Raw genomic sequence first — 24197 nt, 5'->3', positions numbered from 1 at the left:
CAACCTCCTCCAGTTCTGGCCTCTCGAGCATCCTCCATTTTAATCTGCTGTTAGCGATTAGACCTTGTTGTCAAGGTCCTTACTCGGTAAACTCCTCCCTAAACCTCACCACCTTACTGCTCCCCCATCATGATGATCTTGAAAAGCTACCTCTTGGACCAAAGTTTAATTAATTAAACCTAATATTGCCCATATTGTTTCAGTAAAGCACATTTTTTTCATACGTAAGTTATGCATCAATACAATTTGCTGTATTCTGGCCAATAGTTTTATGTGATTTTATCCAATTAATCAAATCTCTCTCTCTACAGACATTTACTGACCTATTGTGTGGTTCATGTATTTTATATTTTTTATTTTAAATTTCCATTATCTGCAGAACTTTGCATTTGATCACTGTTGTTTGTGAGAGCCCACATTGTGCAAGTTCTGCTGCCTTTCCTACATTACAACAGTAACTACATTTTGATCAAACAGATCATTTGCTGGATTATACCTGGAATGTGTGGATTGTTTAATGAGAATATATTGGACAGGCTGGGCTGATTTCTACTGGAGTTCAGAAGAGTCAGAATGATGTGTCTCAGATCCTGAAAGTTCTTCACAAGGTCAACGTGGAAAGGATGTCTCTTCATGTGGGTCAGTCCAGAACTAGGGGATACTGCTTTACTATTAGAGGTCTCGTTTTCAGGAAATAGATGAGTTTTTTTTCCTCTCTGAGGGTTGTGCAACCTCAGAAGACTGGAGATGGGGTCATCAAATAATTTTAAGAAAGAAAATGTACAGATTCTTGTTAGGCAGAGGAATTAGAAGTTATTGGGGATACAAGGGATATGAAATTCAAAACAACACATCTTATTGGATGGTGGTGCAGGCTGGACATACTGATTGGTCTACTTCTGCTCCTAATTTATATGTTTGGGTGTTTCATGTGATGCTCCTACTGTCTGGGTGAAGGGAGCTTTATGCATGTGAAAGTCACCCCCATCAGTACACTGTCTCTCCAATCCGATCATCATCTCTCCATTTGCCTCGCAACTCAAAATGGGACAGTCAAGCTGCAGACAGGTAATACATGGGCACAAGGTGCATCACAGCCCCAGGCTAAACTCTCACAGTAACCTGCAGGAGATTTGGCCCACAGGCATGCAATGTACATGCCCCCTAACATATAAACACATCTGGCATTCGTGAATAAACTCCCAGCTATGGACAAACAGCACCATTGCCATGTGGGTACCTCTGGAGGCTGGAGGGCTGAAGCATATAACCTGACTTAAAAAGTCTTGAGTGGAGTTGAAAGCCAGACAGATGTCTAAGTGTGTCATATTTCCAGAAAATCCTGCAAGCAAGTCAACGTCACGTATAATTGTTTTTTGAAAACAGCGAGAGCAATATTTTATTTACGATGTTTTACATTCCTTTGGACTCAACCAGAAGGTCAAGAAGGGCACTCCCGTGTGTGTGCAATCAAAGGTTTTCATAAACGTTAATGTAAAATCAAAATATTACGGAGCCTGAAATAAAATCCAAAAGTTCTGGAGAAGATCTGCAGTGCTGGCAGCATCTGTTGAGAGAGAAATTGACAATTAATGTTTAAACTTAATGGTCCTTTGGAACTAAAGCAAGGTGAAAATGTTATGGTTTCTAACTGTACTGGGGCAGGATCAAGTGAAACAAAGGGAAAGCCAAAAGGGAGTCATACTGATTGTGGGGAATCGCTGAAAGCAAACCAGATACCTTGGGAGGGGGTGGAGTTAAGGAATTTTTCAATTGGAGATCCATGTTCAGTGGAGTTTCACCTATAACTGGGCCTTGCAAAGTTCATAGGCAAGTATAATTATTCAACCCAGAATAATTATATTCTGCACGGAACAAATTGTTTTGTATTCACCCACTTTTTGAAAGAAATGAAGTTGAATATTGGTATGTTATATTTCTGTTTGAAATAGCAAATGCTCTGAAAGCATATCAAAAAGTTACAGCCTTTAAAAGAAACCCTTCAATACTATCCTTTCATATTTCTTCCAAAATGTTTTTGTTAAATATGCAGCGATATAATTAGCTTATTCCTTTTTAACTCAACATCCCCCACACAGTGTTGAAGCATTTTTAGGGCAAACCAAAGGATATCAAGATGTTTTCAATGTTAGTAAATGGTAAGTCTTTCAGTAATATTGGCAAACTGAGCCTACACAATAATTACCACATTCTCACAATATAATAGTTAAAAATTGATCAGAGTCCCTAGGCATTCTCCATCTTGATATTTTTCTTCCAGTCATTTTAGACTTATTAAATAATTTTCCCCAATATGTCCATCCACCTAAACAAGAGGAAGACAATAGCCTATTTAAACTACACACAGTTTTTATATAAGGGCTTATGAAACCTTAAGTAAAACTAAAATTTAACTATTAGTGCACCTGATTTTCACACCCTGTAAATCTTTCCTTCTATTGTTTTAGAATTTAAATAATTTCTGGTAAATAAATAGTCATAACAACTCAACCCAAGTTTCCTTTAAAATTGGGAATGTTGCTAAAACTCAAGGCAGTCTTGACAAATACAATGGAAGTTGATCTATTGGTTACTGCTTTCTTTTTGCTGCTACTCTATCTATCTGCAGATGTCTAAGCACTGTACTGGGGCTAATTCTTTCCGATAAATTTGAACTCATGTAGATGTGGTGTTCAGGCTGTGTTTAATTTTTAGTTGCTAACTAATTCATTTTGGATAAGGAAGTTAAGTCAGCAATGATTTAATTGTCAGAATGTATTCATTCTCCAGTTTAAAGCTGTTGTTAAACACCAAGCAGAGCTATCAGAATTAATGAGTCGCACGGTTGCTATTACCTCAAGAATGTGAATTTTGGCAAGTTCTGAAGCAGGGCTGTTCCATCACGTCTTGCAATTTCTAGCAAGAAGAAGAGCAACAACAAAAGAAAATGATAGTCTGGATGATACGAGGTCGTGAAAGGCAAATTCTCATTGTGCTATACTAAGAAGAAGCACATAGATTCATAGAATAATTACTGCACTGAGGAAGTAATTTGACCTTTTTTGTCTGCACCATCTCTCAGAATCAACTCCAATTCCATTGGTCCCATTCCTGCTTCTTTCTTACAATCCTACAACTTTTTAATCTTTTAAAAATTGGTCCTTATACAGTTCCTGTTAGCTCAGTAGACAGGACAGCAGGTTTATATTTCAGGGTGATGCCAACAGCTTAGGTTCATTACCCACTCTAGCCGAGGTGATCATAAACAATTGTCCTTCTCAAACTCTCTCCTTGCCTGAGGTGCGATGACCCTCAGGTTAAACCCCTATCATTTATCTCTCTAATGAGAGAGTAGCCCTGTGGTCCAATAGGACTATGGTCACTTTACACTTCCCTTTATCCAATTCCCTTTTGATTGAATCTGCCTGTGCATCATACTTTCACTGAGTGAATTTCTGATCCTATCTATTCATAGCTGAAAAAGTTTTTACTCATTTTGCCACTGCTTCTTTTTGAGTGTTAATTGCAAATTAGTATCCTCGGGTTCAACTCCTTCCTGAGCGAGACAGTTTCTCCCTATCTATTCTACCTAGATCACTCATGGCTTTGTACAGGTTTATCAAATATTCTCTCAAAACTTCCCTTCTTGATTGAGAACAGCCTTAGGATTTCCAATCTCTCTTTGTAATTTAGGTCCTTCTTAAGATCATGTTCGCAAGTTATTTCTGGACACTCTCCAAAGCTTTCATATCTTTCCTAAAGTGTACTATCCAGAAATGGATACAATAGCGAGTTTTGAGAAGATTTGTAGCTCAAGTTGAGGTTTTGGATGAAGGTTTGCTCACTGAGCTAGAAGATTTGTTTTCAGATGTTACCAAGTATGGTGACGAAACATCTGAAATCAAACCTTCGAGCTCAGCAAGCAAACCTTCATCCAATGGATACAATACTCTAGTTGTTGTCTAACCAGTTGTTATGACTCACTGGGATACAGCACTAGAAACCAAGCTCCACTGTACTCGAATTGTCACAAAAGTTAAAGATTTTTTGAAGTTCACATAGTTCCACAATTTAACTGATTTTCATATCCAGGTTAGTAGAAACCACAGACTACGTTTCTGTGCTGAACAAGAACTACTACTTATTACAAGTAATTAGACCCTAGCTACAGTTAAATAGTTATAAACCATTGACAATTAACACTACTAATTAAAACACTCATCTCCTTATAAACTCATCTTTTGCACAGACACATATAGATGACAGAATGCCAAAAGGGGTAAATAGATTTTGGGCAAAGGGTGAAAAGTGGAAAGATAGTACAGTAGCTTTGTTCCCAGGATCTATGGCTAAGATAATCTTTATGATTCTTCCTTTAACCAGCACGTTGCTTCAGTTCTCTTACTCTAATTCTTGCATTGGTTGGCAACAGACACAAATCAGCTGTCTTATCAGTTAAAAGTCATAACTAAAACAATTGCAGGAAAGACTAATTGATTTTCTTCCGGTTTGTGAGTGTTTTGACTGCACAAAACAGCAAGACAGCTCCTGAGCTGGGGAAAAACTTAAATCTTCTCTTTCTCCACAACTTGCTCCCAGTTCCAAGCTGCTTGTTTATCCAAGAACTAATCATTCAGTTATTTGTAGGCAAAAATATCTCTGTTAATGATAACTGGACAGTAGTCCATATACTAATCAACTTCTTGTTGCCAACAAAAGCTGCATCTGTACAAACCTTCCGCTCCAAATCATCTGTGCAACTCCTCTGCTCCAAATCGTCTGTACAACCCCTCTGCTCCAAATCGTCTGTACAACCCCTCTGCTCCAAATCGTCTGTACAACCCCTCTGCTCCAAATCGTCTGTACAACCCCTCTGCTCCAAATCGTCTGTACAACCCCTCTGCTCCAAATCGTCTGTACACCTCCTCCGCTCCAAATCGTCTGTACAACCCCTCCGCTCCAAATCGTCTGTACAACTCCTCCGCTCCAAATCATCAGTGATTTTTACTCTAGTGATGGAGAGGGATAAGTGTGTACTACAGGGCAAGAGTTATAGCTGGGGGCAGGGAAATTATGATGCAGTGAGGCATGACTTAGGATGTGTGGATTGGAAAAGTAGATTCCAAGGCAAGAGCATAATTGATATGTGGAACTTGTTCAAAGAGCAACTATTGAGTTTCCTTGATAAGTACGTACCTATCAGGCAGGGAGGAAAGGGTCGTGTAAGGGAGCCGTGGTTTAATAAGGAATTGGAATCCCTTGTTAAATGGAAGAGGGCGGCCTTTGTAAAGATGAGGCGTGAAGGTTCAATAGGGGCGATTGAGAGTTATAAGGTAGCCCGGAAGGACCTGAAGAGAGAGCTAAGAGCAGCAAGGAGGGGACATGAAAGGTCCTTAGTTGGTAGGATTAGGGAAAACCCTAAGGCTTTCTATAGGTATGTTAGGAATAAAAGAATGACTAGGGTAGGAATAGGTCCAATCAAGAATAGTAATGGGAAGTTGCATGTGGAGGCTGAAGAGACTGGGGAGGCACTGAATGAATACTTTTCGTCAGTATTCACTCAGGAACAGGACATTGTTGTCGATATGACTACTGAGGCACGAATAAGTAGAATGGATGGCTTTGAGATATGTAGAGAAGAGGTGTTGGAAATTCTGGCAAGGGTGAAAATAGATAAGTCCCCTGGGCCTGATGGCATTTATCCTAGGATTCTCTGGGAAGCAAGGGAGGAGATTGCAGAGCCATTGGCCTTGATTTTTGTGTCCTCTTTGTCTACAGGAGTAGTGCCAGAGGACTGGAGGCTAGCAAACGTGGTTCCCTTGTTCAAGAAGGGGAGTAGGGATAATCCTAGTAACTATAGGCCAGTGAGTCTCACTTCTGTTGTGGGCAAAGAGAGAATTGTAAGGGATAGGATTTATGCACATCTGGATAAGAATAATGTGATCTAGGATAGTCAGCATGGTTTTGTGAAGGGCAGGTCGTGCCTCACAAACCTTATTGAATTCTTTGAGAAGGTGACTAAGGAGGTAGATGAGGGGAAAGCGGTAGATGTGGTATATATGGATTTTAGTAAGGCGTTTGATAAGGTCCCCCATGGTAGGCTACTGCAGAAAATACAGAGATATGGCATTGAGGGTGAGTTGGAGGTTTGGATTAGGAATTGGCTGGCTGGAAGAAGACAGAGGGTAGTAGTTGATGGCAAAGGTTCATCTTGGAGTGCTGTCACTAGCGGTGTTCCGCAAGGATCTGTTTTGGGACCATTGCTGTTTGTCATTTTTATAAATGACCTGGAGGAAGGGTTAGAAGGTTGGGTGAGCAAGTTTGCGGATGATCCGAAAGTCGGAGGAGTTGTAGACAGTGAGGAAGGATGTGGCAGGTTACAGCGGGATATAGAGAAGTTGCAGAGCTGGGTAGAAAGGTGGCAAATGGAGTTCAATGTAGGTAAGTGTGAGGTGATTCACTTTGGTAAGAGTAACAAAAAGATGGGGTACTGGGCTAAAGGTCGGATACTTGGTAGTGTGGAAGAGCAGAGGGATCTTGGTGTCCATGTACACAGATCATTGAAAGTTGCCACCCAGGTAAATAGTGCAGTGAAGGAGGCATATGGCGTACTGGCTTTTATTGGTAGAGGAATTGAGTTCCGGAGTCCTGAGGTCATGCTGCAGTTGTATAAGACTCTGGTGCAGCCGCATCTGGAATATTGTGTGCAGTTTTGGTCGCCATACTATAGGAAGGATGTGGAGGCACTGGAACGGGTGCAGAGGAAGTTTACCAGGATGTTGCCTGGTATGGTAGGAAGATCCTATGAGGAAAGGCTGAGGCACTTGGGGTTGTTTTCATTGGAGAAAAGAAGGTTTAGGGGTGACTTGATAGAGGTGTACAAGATGATTACGGAGTTAGATAGGGTTGACAGTGAGAACCTTTTTCCACGTATGGAGTCAGCTATTACAAGGGGGCATAGCTTTAAATTAAGGGGGGGTAGATATAGGACTGATGTTAGGGGTAGGTTCTTCACTCAGCGAGTCGTAAGTTCATGGAATGCCCTGCCAGTAGCAGTGGTGGACTCTCCCTCTTTATGGGTATTTAAGCGGGCATTGGATAGGTATATGGAGGATAGTGGGTTAGTGTAGGTTAGGTGGGCTTTGATCAATGCAACATCGAGGGCCGAAGGGCCTGTACTGCGCTGTATTCTTCTATGTTCTATGTTCTAACTCCTCCGCTCCAAATCGTCTGTACAACCCCTCCGCTCCAAATCGTCTGTACAACCCCTCCGCTCCAAATCGTCTGTACAACCCCTCCGCTCCAAATCATCTGCAATTTAAACTTCAACTATTGCTTGTTCAAATAGTTATTTGCACAATGCTTGACATGGGCATCAGGTTACTTGCTTCCAAAACATACAGCTATCCCTTCAAAACACCAGTTTTAGAAAAGTTCTTTCTCAATTCAGTCCACAAGTTTCAGAAACACTAATGAAAAAGACATGGAACAAAAAAAATCAAAGAACTATGCATGCTGGATATCAGAAATTGATAGGAGCACTCAGCAGATCTGGCAGCATCTGCAGAGAGAAAGCAAAGTTAATATTTTGGGTGTGCAGAAGATGGGTCACTGGACCTGAAATGATAACTCTGCTTTCTCTCTGCAGATGCTGCCAGCCTGCTGAGTGTTTCGAACAATTTCTGATTTTGTTAAAAAAAAGACATGGTCCTTACACACTGCTGTATGAAGACTTAACATAATTTTCTTCCTCTTTTGAAGCCTTGAAACCAGTCTGGTTTTTTGAAACAATTCCTCCCTGGCATTCAATAATTTCTGCACATATGCACTCAGGTCTCTGTTCCTGCACCCCATGTAAATTTGTAGCCTTACTTTATTTTTCTCCCCTTATTCTTCCTACCAAAATTAATCACTTTATATTTCGCTGTATTAAATCTCATCTGTTGTATGTTCACCCAGTCCATAAGCCCTATGTCTTCTGAGGTTCATTTCTACCCTCCTCACAATTCATAATGCTCTGAAGTTTTTTGAAATCTATACATTTTGAAATTGTGATATGTAACCCAAGTCTAGGCCATTAATATAACATTATTATATTAACTGTGATCCCTTTACTGACTCTGGGGAACCCCGTTGTACATTTAGCTCAGTCCAAAAAGAAATGAACTAAGAAGAGACTAAAAATAGTTCAATCTCATGTTGTTCATTTCCTTTCTCTTTTGACAATAATAAAACATATTTTTGAATAACCACATGAGACACTGCACTTGCTGGAAGTCAGCAGAAGCCATAGCAGTGCATTTTCACATGTCAGAGACTTCAAACACTTTGTCTAATTTGACTCTTGCCTAATATTTAAAAATGTTCTTCATGGGCCAAATTTCTAAAGTCCTTCTTTCTAATTTTGCACTCAGGTTTCATACCAAGATTTCAGTGACAAACTGAGTGCAAGTAAATTTTGGCTCAACAGGAATATGAGCACAAGTTTGTGGTATTTCCTGGAAATGGATCTGCAGTCAAGCAGATGAGTGCAGGTTCATAGCTCCTTGAAAGTGGAGCCACAGGTAGATAGGATAGTGAAGAAGGCGTTTGGTATGCTTTCCTTTACGGAGTATTGAGTACAGGAGTTGGGAGGTCATGTTGCGGCTGTACAGGACATTGGTTAGGCCACTGTTGGAATATTGCGTGCAATTCTGGTCTCCTTCCTATCGGAAAGATGTTGTGAAACTTGAAAGGGTTCAGAAAAGATTTACAAGGATGTTGCCAGGGTTGGAGGATTTGAGCTATAGGGAGAGGCTGACCAGGCTGGGGCAATTTCCACTGGAGCATCGGAGGCTGAGGGGTGACCTTAGAGAGGTCTACAAAATTATGAGGGGCATGGATAGGGTAAATAGGCAAAGTCTTTTCCCTTGGGTTGGGGAATCCAGAACTAGAGGGCATAGGTTTAGGGTGAGAGGGAAAGATATAAAAGAGACATATGGGGCAACGTTTTCACGCAGAGGGTGGTACATGTGTGGGAAGAGTTGCCAGAGGAAGTGATGGAGGCTGGTACAATTGCAACATTAGCCACTGGGATACATGAACACCAAACAGCCACCAAAAGACATGACCCACTATCACTATTACCCTTACATACAGACGAAGAAAGACATCATTTTGACTGAAACAACACACCCATCCCAGGACAGGCTAAACAGAGACATGCACTGGAATTCCTAAAAGCCTGGCATACAATCTGGAACTCCATCAATAAACACATCGATTTGGATCCCATTTACCAATCTCTGAGAAAAAGACCCAAAAATGATATCACCCACCGTAACAGACGAAGACACACAAATAGCAAGCCGGACAGAACACCAGTGCTTCACCAGAAGCTCACTGATGATGTGACCCAGCATGGTGACGAAACATCTGAAAACAAACCTGCTGGCTCAGCGAGCAAACTTCCAACCTGAACCTCAACCTGAGCTACAAATCTTCTCAAAAATCACAGGCAGATATATTTTTGTTAGGATGGGAAATCATGGGTTCTCAAAGATGGTTCCAAATGTGGAATTACAAAAACATTCAGATCAGCCTTGGGTTTTATTGAATTGCAGAGCTGAGGCTAAATGCTCTGTTACTGTTCCTATTTCTTATGTTTGTGTGTTTGTAAAAATGATACAGTAAATGTAATTCAAAAATGAGGATTACTACATTAGAAATTATACATTATGAATTTCCAGAGTCGAAGAGTGTAGTGTTGGAAAAGCATAGCCAGTCAGGCAGTATCTGAGGAGCAGGAAAGTCGATGCCAGAAGCATAAGCTTTTCATCAGGAATGATGGATGCTGACTGACCAGCTGTGCTTTTGCAGTACTACAGTCTTCGACTCTGATCTCTAGCATCTACAGTCCTCACTTTCTCCATTATGAATTTCCATACTAAATAATGTAATTATGTAGGGGAATGCAGTGTACTGCTATTCATTCAACTAGTTCCTGCAGGTTTGATCTATAAAATGCTCCCATATAACAAATCATTTGTATGAATCACAGAAATTCCTGAAAGGTTCAGGTATTCACATCCTTTGTAAAATACAACTATTTTATTTAGTTTGGGGAACTGCTTCATTTGAGGTTTTTGAAGCTACAGGTTGCAAAATTAAGTCCATGTGACCGTAATGGGTCACTATCGGCAGCCAAATATTCAGGATCATTAAAATACACACAAGCAATGTTGTACAATTGCTGTAAATACATTTCTTTAAAATATAGTTCTGAAATGCTTGGCATATGCCAAATGATATGAATATAATGGCAATGATATTTTATAGTCTAAATATTTGAGGGATTTGAAAGGAAAAATAATTAATCAATATTATCCCACTTTAAGTTCCAAAATATGCACACTTGGATTCTTGGCATTCACAAAGTAACTAATTTAAATTCAGAAGAAACCTAACTAGCCTTTTAGACTCAGAGTTACATTTGCCTTCCCAGGACTTGTGTTTCTAGAGTGTTAGCACCTCCATGCTCCAAAACAAGTCTGCACCCACTCGTGTCAACCCAACCAACTCTGTAAGGGTATTCGATTGATGCACAGTGCAACCTGCCCAATGAAATGCTGACACCTGCTATCATTCATGTACATCTGTTCAGCCTTCTCTAGGGCATTCTGCACCACACACCCACTTGTCACTAGCAATGTCAATAAGCAGCAGGTGATAGGAAGTAAGAGTTGGCCTATTTACAAAACTGCTAACTATGTAATTATGTTCAGAATGGCCTTTTTATATTGAAAAACGTAGTCTTGACCCCAAACCCTTCACTCAATGCTAACCACCAATCAGTGTCCCACAAACCCCACAACAAGAATCCTAATGTTTTACATCTTATGCACCATCCTCTTCTGAGACCTAACATGGAGGAAGAAGCTCTGAGATTGCAAGATAAGCTGAATACCCTAATGGAATGAGCAAACAAACAAAATGGATTGGTATATGGAATTCAGCTCAATCAAGTCTAGGAAAAGAATAAAGAGTCCACATATGGACTCAATGAAAGGCACTGCAATGGCTTTAAGAATATCTGCACATCATTGTGCAATTCTATCACAACTGGCTTAAAACCCTCAAACCTAAGGAAAGCTTAAGTCAATTCTACCACAGAGCCCTCCCTAGTTTCTATATAAGTGGAATCTGCAAAACAAACACAGACCAAATGATTCTTGTTGATTTCCCAGGGCTACTCGCATACATTTTGTGGGATTTCAGAGGGACCTCTGAGTTAAATGTCTCAAGCCATATTTCTGAAGCAGTGAGTTAGTCTTCTAATTCATCTCATTACCTGGAATAAAACTTAGCAACTAGAATTTTCCTAAATTTAAGGTTGATTTTAACATGTACTCAAACAACATTAATATTGTAAAATACTAGCCTGAATTTGCTGAAAGAGTTATTGCAAGTTTAAAGTGCAATCATTCTTAGTGTATAAATAACCCAACAATTCATAGTGAGGAAGATTGCCTTGATTTGCAAATTGCCGGGAAGATTTGTGCCAGCCTGCCATTAATCTTGTGAAATGGACAATTTCCTAGTAATCTGGGGCTGGTACATAACAGTAAGACCCTTTTTAATAATGAGATTTATGTTCCTGCATTGTCACTTGATCTCTCTCAACCCAGAAAGAAACAACTGAAATTGAGAGTTTCATTCCTGCAGGTTCTTGTTCCTGTTTGAACTGTTTTCACCTGATTTATTTCTGTCATTTGTTTCTTTCCCTCTCCTTACATTTCTCCAAAGAGATCCGCTGTCAGTTCTGTCATTCATGAAAGTCACTACTGAGAGATCACACTTACGCTTACACCAGTTCTTGGGCAAAAAAAAATTTTGAGCTGAGGACCAAGGGAAACGAAAATCTAATAAACTGCACAACACTCTCCTTTTCCAGAAAATTGTGTAAATCGATGAAGTTACCTTACCTTAGCTGTCTTCTTCTCTTTTTGTAGCAGTGGCAACTGAACACAAGTACAACTGTCAGAATTGCTACCAGTACAACAACAATCCAAATTTGGTGATGGGAGTTAATTGATACGTGTGCTGCAGGGAGAAAAAAAGGAAAATATAAGTGACATAGTTGAAAATTGGAATTAAATACTCAGGGAATGGGAGACCAGTGCATACCTTGCACTTTCTTGCATCCTCATCTATCAGAAGTTTTACAGACGAGTCTGCTGGGAGCAGATTACAGATGGGGAGGAAGCCCCTTATATCACCTGACATGGGCCTTAGGTGAGGTTTCTCCACCCTGGATACTCCTTCCATGCCTGACATTGCCATTACGACCCCTCTACCCATCATGTCCAGGTTTGCCATTCTGTATGTCGTGTTGTGTCTTACGGTCAGTATACTTCAAAGAGAGATACTCATGATATCATAATGAATGCATAATAGCATGAAAGTGTGAGACCCAAGGTTATAAGAATCTCAGATTCCCTCTTATCCTGGGAATCATTTACAGTATAGCATGCTATGCTGTTTCCTCTTTAACATAATAGCTTAATATGAGTCCAAACTGATGTGCCTGTGAATGTAATATTTGTAAATATTCTGGACGTAAGTTTGCTTGTTGAGCTGCAATGTTCATTTTCAGACATTTCGCCACCATAATAGATAACATCATGTGTGAACTTCTGGTCTATATATAGATGAGTTATAATAAACTATTGTTGGATTATTCAAAACCACAGTATCTACATCTATTTTCAAGTGTTACAAGAGTTAACATTAGCATTCCCACATCAGGTAAAATACCCTGTCGGAGGCAAAACCCAAATAAATGTCCTGGCAACAAGACTCCACATTTTGGATTCAAGCATTTTAAATTGGAGGACTGCCTATATTCCCACCATTGATGACCACTATTGGTGGTGTTGAAGTACCAACAGAGCTGCAAACGAATCAGATTGAGTCACAGTTTTGAAGTGGCAATTCTACCTGAGTAAAAGGTGGGTATTCCACCTCCAGCCAATTGAACTCCGGTGTGTTAAATGACTATGGGACGTCCTGATCAATGGGAATGCATTACATTCTCTGCCGAATCTTTGATAGCACAGGAAACCATGCCATCTGAAAATTCCTGCTCATTGTGTGTTATTTTTCTTCTTGTAGTATTATTGGCTATGAGTTTGGATCAGATAATCCTGGTTTCAAGTTAGTCATTCAGCAATTTTAACATGTAAATATTGTTCCAGAAATCATTTTTTTAAAAATGGAAATCATTTTTTCCCACCACCTATATCTACATTTTGGTTTAAATTTTACAAAGAAATTACTTCATCGGGAGACAAAAGAAAATAAAGAAAAATCTATCTCCTCTTTAATTGAATTTTGCATGCAGTGAACTGTAATATTGCCAAGATACTGGCGTCAGCAGCAGGGAAAAGTTTAAAATATGTCACGGGCCAATTTCCTGCTTTGTCTAGGAGAAACAAAGGAAGCTTGACTTATGTCAATCACATTTCAGGTTTCCTCATATATAAAGTAGTGATCAGAAAATGCAGATTGTGGAAACCCTGAGAAAGGGAAGTACCTGGAGTAAGAGAGAATATGAGAAGCAAGGTGTTAAATTAAAGTGCAAAACCTTGAAGTTTATAAACTCTAGATTATTACCTGAACTTCCTGTAAATTAGCATAGAGTACATGAAATTAGAGAAGTGAATGCGTGGCTCAAAAACTGGTCTGGGAGAAGTCATTAAATATTTTTATGGCAGAATGGAAGATAGAGTACTGGCGTAAGGTCAACAATGTGAATTGTAAACTCTAAATCACATCCTACATAGACAATTTCTGATCTGCTTAATATTTACAGTAATTTTGTTTTTTATTTAACTCATTGATACTGTAATGAAGTTCACTTCCCTGGATTCAAGCTTTTTAATATACTTATTTATAGTCAGTCTTACCATGTAGAGTGAGGCATGTCTTCCCGATGTTTTGGCCAGTTCTCGATGTATTAAAGATACACTGATAACATCCTTCATCTTCAAGCCTTACCCCAAACAGTATAATGGTAGATACTTGTACTTTTGTTGGCTTGAAAACAGCTCTACCACTAAATGGCACAGAAAAATTGCCTCCATTTGTTTCACTAAATGTAGCAATATTATCCTCTGATTGGCCATTTAACTTCTGCCAAGTGACCTGTCGAATATCTTTTGAATATGAAGTACAACTGAAGGTTACATTTCCACCTAAAACTGCTGTGATATTCTGTGTCTCCACATTTACATCCTTTTCTGTGAAATAGAAAGAAAAAGTAAACTGTATAAATTGTTACATAAATAATTTTCAGCAAAGTATTTATCCCTGAAATATTTTGAGGTTTTCATACTGCAGTGGACAATTATACCTGTGGGTCTCAGCTGGGGCATGCTCACCGCTGAGTTAGAGTTGGTTCAAGTTGCATTTTGGAGACTGACTGTGCCCCTGTCAGTTGTGTACTGAGAGACTACTGCACTATTGGAGGTGCTATCTTTCAGGTAAGATTCTAGATACTGGCATCATCTACCTTTTCTGTAGAAAATAAGAGATACTTGATGAAGAATGGGGAGGTTAGGTTTACCATCTGGTCAATATTAATGCCTCTGCCAACTACATTAGAACAGGTTATTTATTCATCCATTTTCTCAATTCACGACAGGCAAACCAAAAGCTTTTATACTCTGTTAGATGCTATTACCAAAGCCTTTGCTTCTTTTTCTGAATATAATCAGAAGGAATAGGAGTATTGAACATCATCTTCAGTGGGAATATTAGCTTATCCATTGTGTTTGACTGCCATCTCCACTATCCTGTTGGCCACATTTTGATTAAAAACAAGGCTCAATTATATTTGGCTTTCTCGTTGTGCAAGGATTAATTTTAAGGCCCATGTGCTTGAAATATCATCCACTTTCCTAAATCCTGTGCATTTTTCAGCATTTTTTGGTCCCACGTTACTGCATTATAATTAATCCAATTATTCTTTCAATTCAAACTACAATGCCTTAAGGTCTGTAATATTATTTCTGGTCAGATTTAGCAGCAATAACGGCAAAGAAAAACTGATAGAAGATTAAATAATAAATTTAATATGTTTCCCCTAAGTTTCTGTGGTACTTTCCAATTCCTACCAAAAATTTCAGGAAAAATATTGACACTGATTTTTGTGGCAATTTGGCTGTTGCTTGTTAAGAGTTTGTTAGTGAGCTGTGACAGAAATATTGGTATTATTCTGATGATTTTAAAGTGTGTGTTTCTTAACATGTTCTCTGGGACAGAAATGCAAAACAGCCTGCTTACATTGATGAGCAGAAACTGTGATGAACCTCTGATTCACTGCTCAGATATATTCTTTCCTTTTAGCAAATTAGATATTTCAACTTCTAAATCGTAAATCATTATAATTAAGCTGGAATCAAGACATTAACATTTATACAACTTTCAATGGAAATAGACAATGTATGCAACTTTCAAGACTTAAGACATGCTTTACATTGTAAGGTTTAAACTATTTCAAGGGAAAAAGTAAGATAGGCATAAACAGATTACTGAATTCAAACAGGAAGCAAGTTTCATATAATTTTACTTTGTCCATATGTGATACTGGATATGTGGGACAAAGAAATTATGAATTTCAGGTCAATAATTGCAATTAGAAAGAAAATGAATCAGTTAAATGTTAAGAGAATTGAAGAGACAGTAATAGATCTATTCAATTCACAAAGGGGGGAAAGTGTGATTTTGGTTGTAAAATGAGAAAATCCTGACTGATGTAATCATGTATGGACTGTGAAAGATGGTTTGGTGCACAGACAATCGTTTTGATTTCAAGCTTTCTCATATTTTTATCTGTGTTAGTCTTACCAAGCACAATCAGGCAGGTTGTCCCAGTCTTATGGCCAGCAAGGAACGTAGTGAAAATACATTTATAACATCCTTCATCTTCAAACATCACTCCAGACACTGCAAGGGTGGACTCTTGCAGCTTTGATTGTATGAAGGCAGCTCTACCACTAAACGACTCAAGTATATAAGCTCCATTTTTTTCACTAAATGTGGCAATATTATCCTTAGATTGACCACGTAACCTTTGCCAGGTGACTTGTACAACGTCTTTAAAATGTGAAGTGCAGTTGAAGGTAACATTTCCACCTAAAAGTGCTGTCACAGTCTTCTCAGTCTCCACATTTGGAGGATTTCCTGTGAATGCAAGAAAAATATAGCAAAACACATCAATACTTCCATGCCATCTGTGGAGTTTCAATACTAAATTATTCAGCGGTTTTCAAATTGTAGTGAACCAACCATGGCTCAGCAATCTCATGTTGGAGTCAAAAGAGACGATAAATCAATGCAAGCTTCCATCTGCCCTCTCAGGTAATATAAGAGATGTCAGAGCACTACTTGTAAAAGATCAAACAGGTTAGCCTGTGTCCAGGATAATATTGATCCTTCAAATAATATAGAACCATAGAATCCCTGCAGTGCAGGAAGGGGCCATTTGGCCCATCAAATCAAAGAGCATCCCACCCTATCTCAGTATTTACCATGGCTAACTCAACTTGTCTACACATTCCTAGACACCAAAGGGAAATTTTGGGTGACCAATCCACTTAATCTGCACATCTTTGGACTGTAGGGAGAAACCAAAGCGCCGGAGGAAACTCACACAGACACTGGGAGAACATGCAAACTCCACACAGACAGTCGTCCCAAGTCTGGAATCAAACCCAGGTCCCTGGTGGAGTGAGGCAGCAGTGCAAATCACTAAGCCACCATGCCACCCCCATATCATTGAAACAGATTAGCTAACCATTATTGAATTACTGTTTGGAGGATATTTGTTTGCATAAATTGCCTGTTGCATTTCCTACTTTACAACAGTTAATATATTCAACTACTCTTAACTGACTGTAAAGCACTTGGAAAATTCTGAAATACTGAAGCAATTTATATTACTGAAGGAGAAGAGGTAAAAACAACGCACATTAAAATTTTACTCACATTATTATATCTAAACAAACTGTTTCTTCAAACATTATTAGATTCTGGTGTATCAGCTGGAAAATATTTGCTTTGTGCTTACATGTGAGCTTCAAAAAATTGCATCTGGCTGTTTAGATAACTCACTGTCATTCACAACAAATGACATTGGAAATTGTTTAATTCATGTAAGCACAGTCTATGTTCCGAGCTGAACTATTCACACAGAAACCATGTAGAAGGTTTCTGATTCAAAGTAACAACTTTGATTGATACCTTCACTAGACAATTACCATACACAACCAGGAACAAATAATTCTTAGTTCAAGTGTTAGAATCTTGTCCAGTTAGGACACAGGGCCTCGGATTATCTTCCAGCACCAGTGTTAGAGCAGCTCACTTGATCCCCTGGTATTAGCAGAAACCCGAAATGTTTTGGGTTCAACTCACACGCACAGAAGACTTTCAGCAAAATTAACACTATTAGGAAGGAGTCTACCATTAGCTGGGCTTGAAATTCCAGCTGCACTGTGGAAAAGATGGTTAGGTTGTTATTGCAGCAAAAATCCTCTGCAAATTAAGGAAGGTAATGAGCCAAATAGGGTTCTCAATAAGATTGGCTATATTCCTATAGATTCCATTGCTTGATCTTCCATGCCCAATCAAACAGCCCATTTTCTCCATCTCAAAAAGTTTTGGAACTAGTACATTCATGTTCTTCAGGACAATTTGTTTTACATCTATGATTAACAACCCCACCCCTCCCACCACTCAAGGCTTCTCTGAGCAATGTTATGGAGATTATTTTTAATTTCTAGACATTTCAGATCAATCTTATTGTAAATGTATCAACCATATACAACTGCTTATCTGAACTCCTGTGGCTTGCAAGCTGATTACAAGATGATGTGACAAAAATCATGTCTTGTATCAAGGTTGTAGTGATTACCAGTAGTGTAAGAAATGAACCCTTAAGAATGTACATACATGATTTCACAACAATCAGAGACTGCAATGGAGGATATCATATTGGACTCTGGGTACTAACCACTGATGGCTTGTGCTTGGTGTAGTTCACTGTCACTTTTCATCCCGAGTCTAAGAGCCTGTCTAATTAATAGTGGTAGAGGGTAGACACTAGACGCTGAAGGAGAAGAGGTAAAAACAATGACTGCAGGAGAAGAGGCACTTGTCTTGCATAGTGTAATTTATTGCATGATAGCAATACATATACTTAAATTCTAGTTAGGCATAATTATAAATATCATAACTCATCTATCCCCATTGGGGTCTTGTGCAAGATTATCTGATCTTCTGCTCAAAAGATTGTTGCATTGTGAGATTAGTTGGGATGAATGCAACTTCAACATTAAAACAGTGGATAGTATAAAGACCTTGCATTGAATGATTGGTAAATAACCTTGCCTTAGCAATCCAGTAAATGGTTTGAATATCTTTACTCAGACTCTAATCTGGCAATACTCTATTGTGTTTTTCCTTGCTCTTTCTCTTCTTTCAGACCATATCACCAAGATCCACAGACTACATCCCTTCCATTATCAAATTTATTTTTTCTGCATTTATTGACTTTTAACACAAGGTTTATGTTGCTGTATGCAAATAAAACAAATTGCATGGAGCAAAACAAAATTGCCATGACTGGCAGAATTTATGGTCCATTGCCCAGGTACAACACACTTGAACTCATGTTTAATTCCAGAAAACACATAGTTAATGGGGAGTGTTGTTGAATAGAGAGACCTAGTGGTTCAGATAACTACTTCCTTGAAGATTGTGTCAGAAGTAGACAGGGTCATAAAGAAGGCATTCGCACGCTTGCCTTCATTGATCTGAGTACAGGAATTGGGATGTCATGTTGTGGTTGTATAAGACATTGGTGAAGCCACTTTTGGAGTACTGTGTACAGTTTTGGTCACCATGCTATGGGAAGGATATTATTAAATTGGAGAGAGTGCAGAGCATTTGAGTTGTAAGGAGAGGCTGGATTGGCTGGGAACATTTTCACTAGAGCATAGAAGCTTGAGGGGTGACCTTATAGAGGTTTATAAAATCATGAGGGATATAAATAAGATGAAGAACAATGGTCTTTTCTTTACGGCAGGGGAGTTCAAAGCTATAATTTTAAGGTGAGAAGAGAAACATTTTAAATGGATTTGAGGGGCAACATTTTCACACAGAAGATGGTGCGTATGCAGAATAACTGCAGAGGAAGTGGTAGATGCAGGTACAGTTATGACATTTAAAAGACATTTGGACAGGTGCATGAAAGGGGATGTTTAAAGGGATATGGGTCAAACACAGGAAAATGGGACTAGTTTAGTTTGGGAAGCTTAGGTGGCATGAATGAGTTGGACTAAAGGGTCTGTTTCTGTCTTGTATGATGCTATAAATCTATTATGTTATGTTTCAGGGAAACATATACCATAAGACCATAAGATAGAGGAGCAGAATTAGGCCATTTGGCCCACTGAATCCACTCAACAATTCAATCATGGCTGATATGTTTCTCAAACCCATTCTCTTGCCTTCTCCCCAGTAACTCTTGATCCCCTTACTAATCAAGAACCTATATATCTATCTATCTCTGTCTTAAAGACACTCAATAAGCTTGTCCTTCACAGCCTTTTGTAGCATTAAGTTCTACAGATTCACAAGCCTCAGATGAAGAAGTTCCTCTTAATCTTTCACATTGAGGCTGTGCCCTCAAATTTTCTCCACTTGCACTCTATCCAGCCTTTCGTATTCTGTAAACCTCAATGAGATCCTCCCTCATCTTTCTAAACTCCATCAAATACAGACCCAGAGTTCTCAACTGCTCCTCATATGACAAGCCCTTTATCCCTGGATGATTCTTGTGAACCTCCTCTTGACCCTTCCAAGGCCAGTACATCCTTGCTTATGCATGGCTCCAAAACTGCTCAGAATGTGCCAAATACAACTTTATACAGCCTCAGCAGGATATTCATTCTCTTGTAGTCTATCCTAAGACAAAGTCCCTTTGTGCTTCAGATTTCCAAAGCTTTTCTCCATTTAGTAAACAGTCTACATCTCTATTCTTCCTACCAAGGTGCATGACCTCACACATTTCCGCCATTGTATTCCAATATATATGAAATGTTCCAGAGTACTTCCTTCCAAGCAAATTCAAATGCATCCTGTTCTGTGAATATAGAAAGCTATAAGCACTGGACTTTGCTCAATAGGACCTTAAGGAATCTCTTAAAATTAACTTTTGTTTGGATACAAGTATGCCAGTAGGTACATTTTTAAAATGTTTAATTTTTATAAAGCTTTGTAAGGAATCATACACTAAGCTATAACAGCATATAGGTTCCACATGTCTTTCAAACATAATTCAATGTCAAGCTGCGTTACAGCTGATAGATTGACACAATTGAGTGTTTTTAAAATTACATCATAAAGTATTTCCTGATGACAATTTTTTTTGACATATGTTTCACTTGATGGCAGCCAAGCAAGCAAGAGCAGAAGCTATTAAAAGATTCTCAAAATGGGCAGAAGTGGCTCCCTGGATCATCTATTGCTCTACCCTATGACAATGGCATAATTCAGTATGGAATGCTACTGGAACATCATCAGCATACAGCAACTCCCTGAAAGGATCACAGTGGACCTTTCCTCTTGTAGAAACTAAGGACTGCAGATGCTGGAGAGTCAGAGTCAAGAGGTGTGGCACGGGACAAGCACAGACCAGGCAGCATCCGAGGAGCAGGAGAGACAACATTTCAGGCATAAGCTCTTCATCAGGAATGTGCAAGAGGAAGGAGGCAGAGAGGTAAATGGGAGGTGGGGTGGGGGTGGGGCTGGGGGGGGGGGGAAGTAGCTGGGAAGGTTATAGTTGGATGCAGGTGGGGGGTAATTGTGATAGGTCAGTGGGGAGGGTGGAGGGGATAGGTGAGAAGGAAGATGGGCAGGTGGAACACGTCAAGAGGATGGTGCTGATGTTGAGAGTTGGATCTGGAATGAGATGGGGGAGGGGAGATTTGGAAACTAATGAAATCAATGTTGATGTTGTTTAGTTGGAGGGTCCCGAGGTGGAAGATGAGGCGTTCTTCCTTCAGTCGTTTGGTAGCTTGGATTTAGTGATGGAAGAAGCCCAGAACTTGCACGTCCTGTGAAAGGGGGAATTGAAATGGCCGGCCACAGGGCAGAGGGGTTGTTTGGTGCATGTGTCCCAGAAATGTTCCCTGAAATTGCTTCACAAGTTGGCGTCCTGTCTCCCCAATGTAGAGGAGACCACATTGACAGCTCTCTGGGATACATACACCAAACAGCCCCACCGCCCTGTGGCTGACCACGTCAACTCCACCCCCCCCATCTGCTGTGCTTTTCCAGCACCACACTTTTTGACCCTTCTTCTTGGATCCTAGGTGAACAAGGCTGAACAATTTTCTATCATTCTTGTATTTATATGGACACCCTCTGAAGGTGATGGCATATGACAACTCTAACAATAACAAAAGAATATACCAAAGATCATTGGTGTCAGACCTTAACATTGTTTGACCCCATTTCAGATTTCAAAGTATTCTGATGTTATCCCAAGCTGAGTCTTCTCATCATATTTTCATAAAATAACACTGAACAGCTTCAGCAGGCAAAACATTTTGTTCAGCAGCTTAAATAGTTCTCCTTTGTTTACATGGTCAAATAATGGCATGAGAAAAAACAAATCAGAGATGCTCAAGAGATTAGCGTTAGCCTCTCTGAATGACACTATTTCTGAAAGAGCATTTGCAGCCATGGAGTTCTGTACTGGTACACTGTTTTGCATGGCAGGGTACAATGATTGTGTTCACTGTGTTCTGCAGCTGACTGACTGAGAATCCCTCTGATTCTTCCCGCCTGCGACTGGCATGGGTTATAAGCATTCACAAGTTGAAACTCAAACCTGCTTGGAAAAGAATGAACACACCTTCCCTCTCAATCTAGTAGGAATTGAACGTGAAGCTTCTGACTCCTAAATAGGGAGGTTACAGAACAAGGTCCGTTTGAACAAAAATTATTCCTCATATAAGATTGCATTTCACCGAAGTTTTCATACAGGGCTTAGGAAGAACAACCGCTAGTACAGCGAATGGATAGATTGCAATGTCCTGCTCGTCCTGCTCTAATGTTAAAATGCTCCACTTTTGAAAATAAGCTCAGGTCGTCATGGCAACATCCAATATATACATTTTCGTAATTTTAATGTAACTCTTCATCCCCATTATTACAGCAATTTTTCCAACTTAACACATGTTAATTTACCACGTACGACATTTCGTTAAAACACCATGGAAGCATTTGCTTGCTCCATCAACTAGAACAAAGTTTTCTGCAATTGTTTTTCTGTAACAAGATCTCATTCAATCACTAGAACCTGACTTTTCAAAACAGAGATCGATGATATAATGCATCGTTTTGAACTGTTCAAAAATATATATCCGTTTAAAACTGAGAAGTCTCACCGTCTATAACAGTAACCAATAGTCCGACGATAAAAAGTTTCATCTGCAAACGTTCGCCCAGCTCCAGGAAGGAATTTTCAGGGAGCAGCAACAACAAACATTAATGAACCAGGGGTTCTATACTGGAGAGTCCCAACTTGGTGAAAACAATACCAAAGGCGTTCTTTCTGTTTCATATATTCGCTATGCTTCAGTAACCCCTCTGCGTTGGAGGAAATAACGCTATCATGTGCACGGCTGTTTGTCTTAAATTACAGCAGCTGGATTTAACCAAATAGTTCACATGTCTTCCAGGAGGGGGCGAGGTTGGTCAGCTACTGAGTCGGGAAGAGGGAGAGAAGTTCCGCTTACCTGTTAAACTGCAGGTTCTTTTGTTAAGATGAACGCCGAAGGAAACTCAATAATACAATGAAAGCTTTTCTGATGAAGGGCTTTTGCCCGAAACGTCGATTTCCCTGCTTCTCGGATGCCGCCTGACCTGCTGTGCTTTTCCAGCACCAAACCGAATCTTGTTTCTGACCTCCAGCATCTGCAGTCCTCACTTTCGCCCTGATAAAACAGTTTTTGTCAGCCTCGGGCAGTTTCAACGCAGACCAGTCCAGTCAACGATGAAGTTCGCTGTGTTTATGGCCAGGGTCAAAGATGCTGACTTCAGTCTTCCCAATATTTAGATTAGATTAGATTACTTACAGTGTGGAAACAGGCCCTTCGGCCCAACAAGTCCACACCGCCCCGCCGAAGCGTACCCACCCATACCCCTACATCTACATCTACCCCTTACCTAACACTATGGGCAATTAGCTTGGCCAATTCACCTAACCTGCACATCTTTGGACTGTGGGAGGAAACCCACGCAGACACGGGGAGAACGTGCAAACTCCACACAGTCAATCGCCTGAGGCGGGAAATGAACCCGGGTCTCCGGCGCTGTGAGGCAGCAGTGCTAACCACTGTACCACCATGCCGCCCACAAATTGGAGGAAATTAATGTTATGATTTTGGGTGAACATAGAACATAGTCAAGAGTTAGGTGCTGGAAAAGCACAGCCGGTCAGGCAGCATCGGAGGAGGAGGAAAATCAACATTAGCCCTTAATTAGGGATGAGGCTTGTGGGCTGTGGGGGGGGGGGGGGAAGGTGGTGACAGATAAATGGGAGGGTGTGGGGCTGTGGGAAAGGTAGCTGAGAATGGATAGGTAGAATACGGTGAGGGAGAAGGTGATAGGAGAGGAGGGTGGAGTGGATAGATGGGAAGGTCGATGGATGGGTCAAGAGGGTGGTGTGGAGTTGGAGGCTTGGGACTGGGGTAAGGTGGGGGGAGGGGAAATGAAGAAACTGGTGAAATCCAAGTTGATCCTGGTGAGACTTCCTTGTTTTAAACAGATATGTATTTTTGAACAATTCAAAACAATGCGTGATATCATCGAACTCTGTAAAAAAAAAGTTCTAGTGATTGAATAAGACCCTGCTGTAGAAAAAAAACTTGCAGAAAACTTTGTTCTAGTTCATGGAGCAAGCAAATGCTTTCATAGGGTGAAAACGAAAGGAAGTTGTGTGGTTGCAGTGTCCCAAGGCAGAAGATAAGGCATTCTTCCTGCAAACGTCCAGTGGTGAGGGTTTGGTGATGGAGGAGGCCCAGGACCTGCATGTCCTTGGTGGAGTGGGAGGGGGAGTTAAATTGTTCAGCCAAAGGGCAGTG

General features: G+C 40.0%; 1 protein-coding gene across 3 annotated transcripts; it reads right to left on the bottom strand.

The window, feature by feature from the left end:
- Window positions 1-1390: 1390 nt before the first annotated feature.
- Window positions 1391-22722, bottom strand: LOC140485908 (nectin 1b-like). 3 transcript variants are annotated; one of them, XM_072584354.1, is made up of 7 exons: window positions 22500-22722; window positions 18056-18151; window positions 15889-16224; window positions 13947-14279; window positions 11964-12081; window positions 2856-2916; window positions 1391-1567 (listed from the first exon to the last, which is right to left on the bottom strand). In XM_072584354.1, exons 1-6 carry the CDS (start codon window positions 22540-22542, stop codon window positions 2901-2903), a joined length of 942 nt encoding a protein of 313 aa, XP_072440455.1. In that variant the 5' UTR covers window positions 22543-22722; the 3' UTR covers window positions 1391-1567; window positions 2856-2900. The 3 variants fall into 3 exon arrangements, 2 of the variants coding, with proteins under 2 accessions (XP_072440455.1, XP_072440456.1); XR_011962473.1 differs by having other exon boundaries at window positions 1531-1567; window positions 11959-12081; XM_072584355.1 differs by lacking the exons at window positions 2856-2916; window positions 18056-18151.
- Between the last annotated feature and the right edge of the window lie 1475 nt (window positions 22723-24197).

Source organism: Chiloscyllium punctatum, chromosome 15, assembly GCF_047496795.1.
Source record: "Chiloscyllium punctatum isolate Juve2018m chromosome 15, sChiPun1.3, whole genome shotgun sequence".
NCBI lineage: Eukaryota > Metazoa > Chordata > Chondrichthyes > Orectolobiformes > Hemiscylliidae > Chiloscyllium > Chiloscyllium punctatum.
This window is presented reverse-complemented; position numbering and strand designations above follow the sequence as displayed.

Coding starts and splice junctions, on each gene's coding strand:
- LOC140485908 (XM_072584354.1), bottom strand. CDS start 22,542: ATGAAACTTTTTATCGTCGGACTATTGGTTACTGTTATAGACG. Junction 18,152..22,499: donor ATTGGTTACTGTTATAGACG/GTGAGACTTCTC, acceptor CTTCTCCTTCAG/CGTCTAGTGTCTACCCTCTA. Junction 14,280..15,888: donor AACCTGCCTGATTGTGCTTG/GTAAGACTAACA, acceptor TCTATTTCACAG/AAAAGGATGTAAATGTGGAG.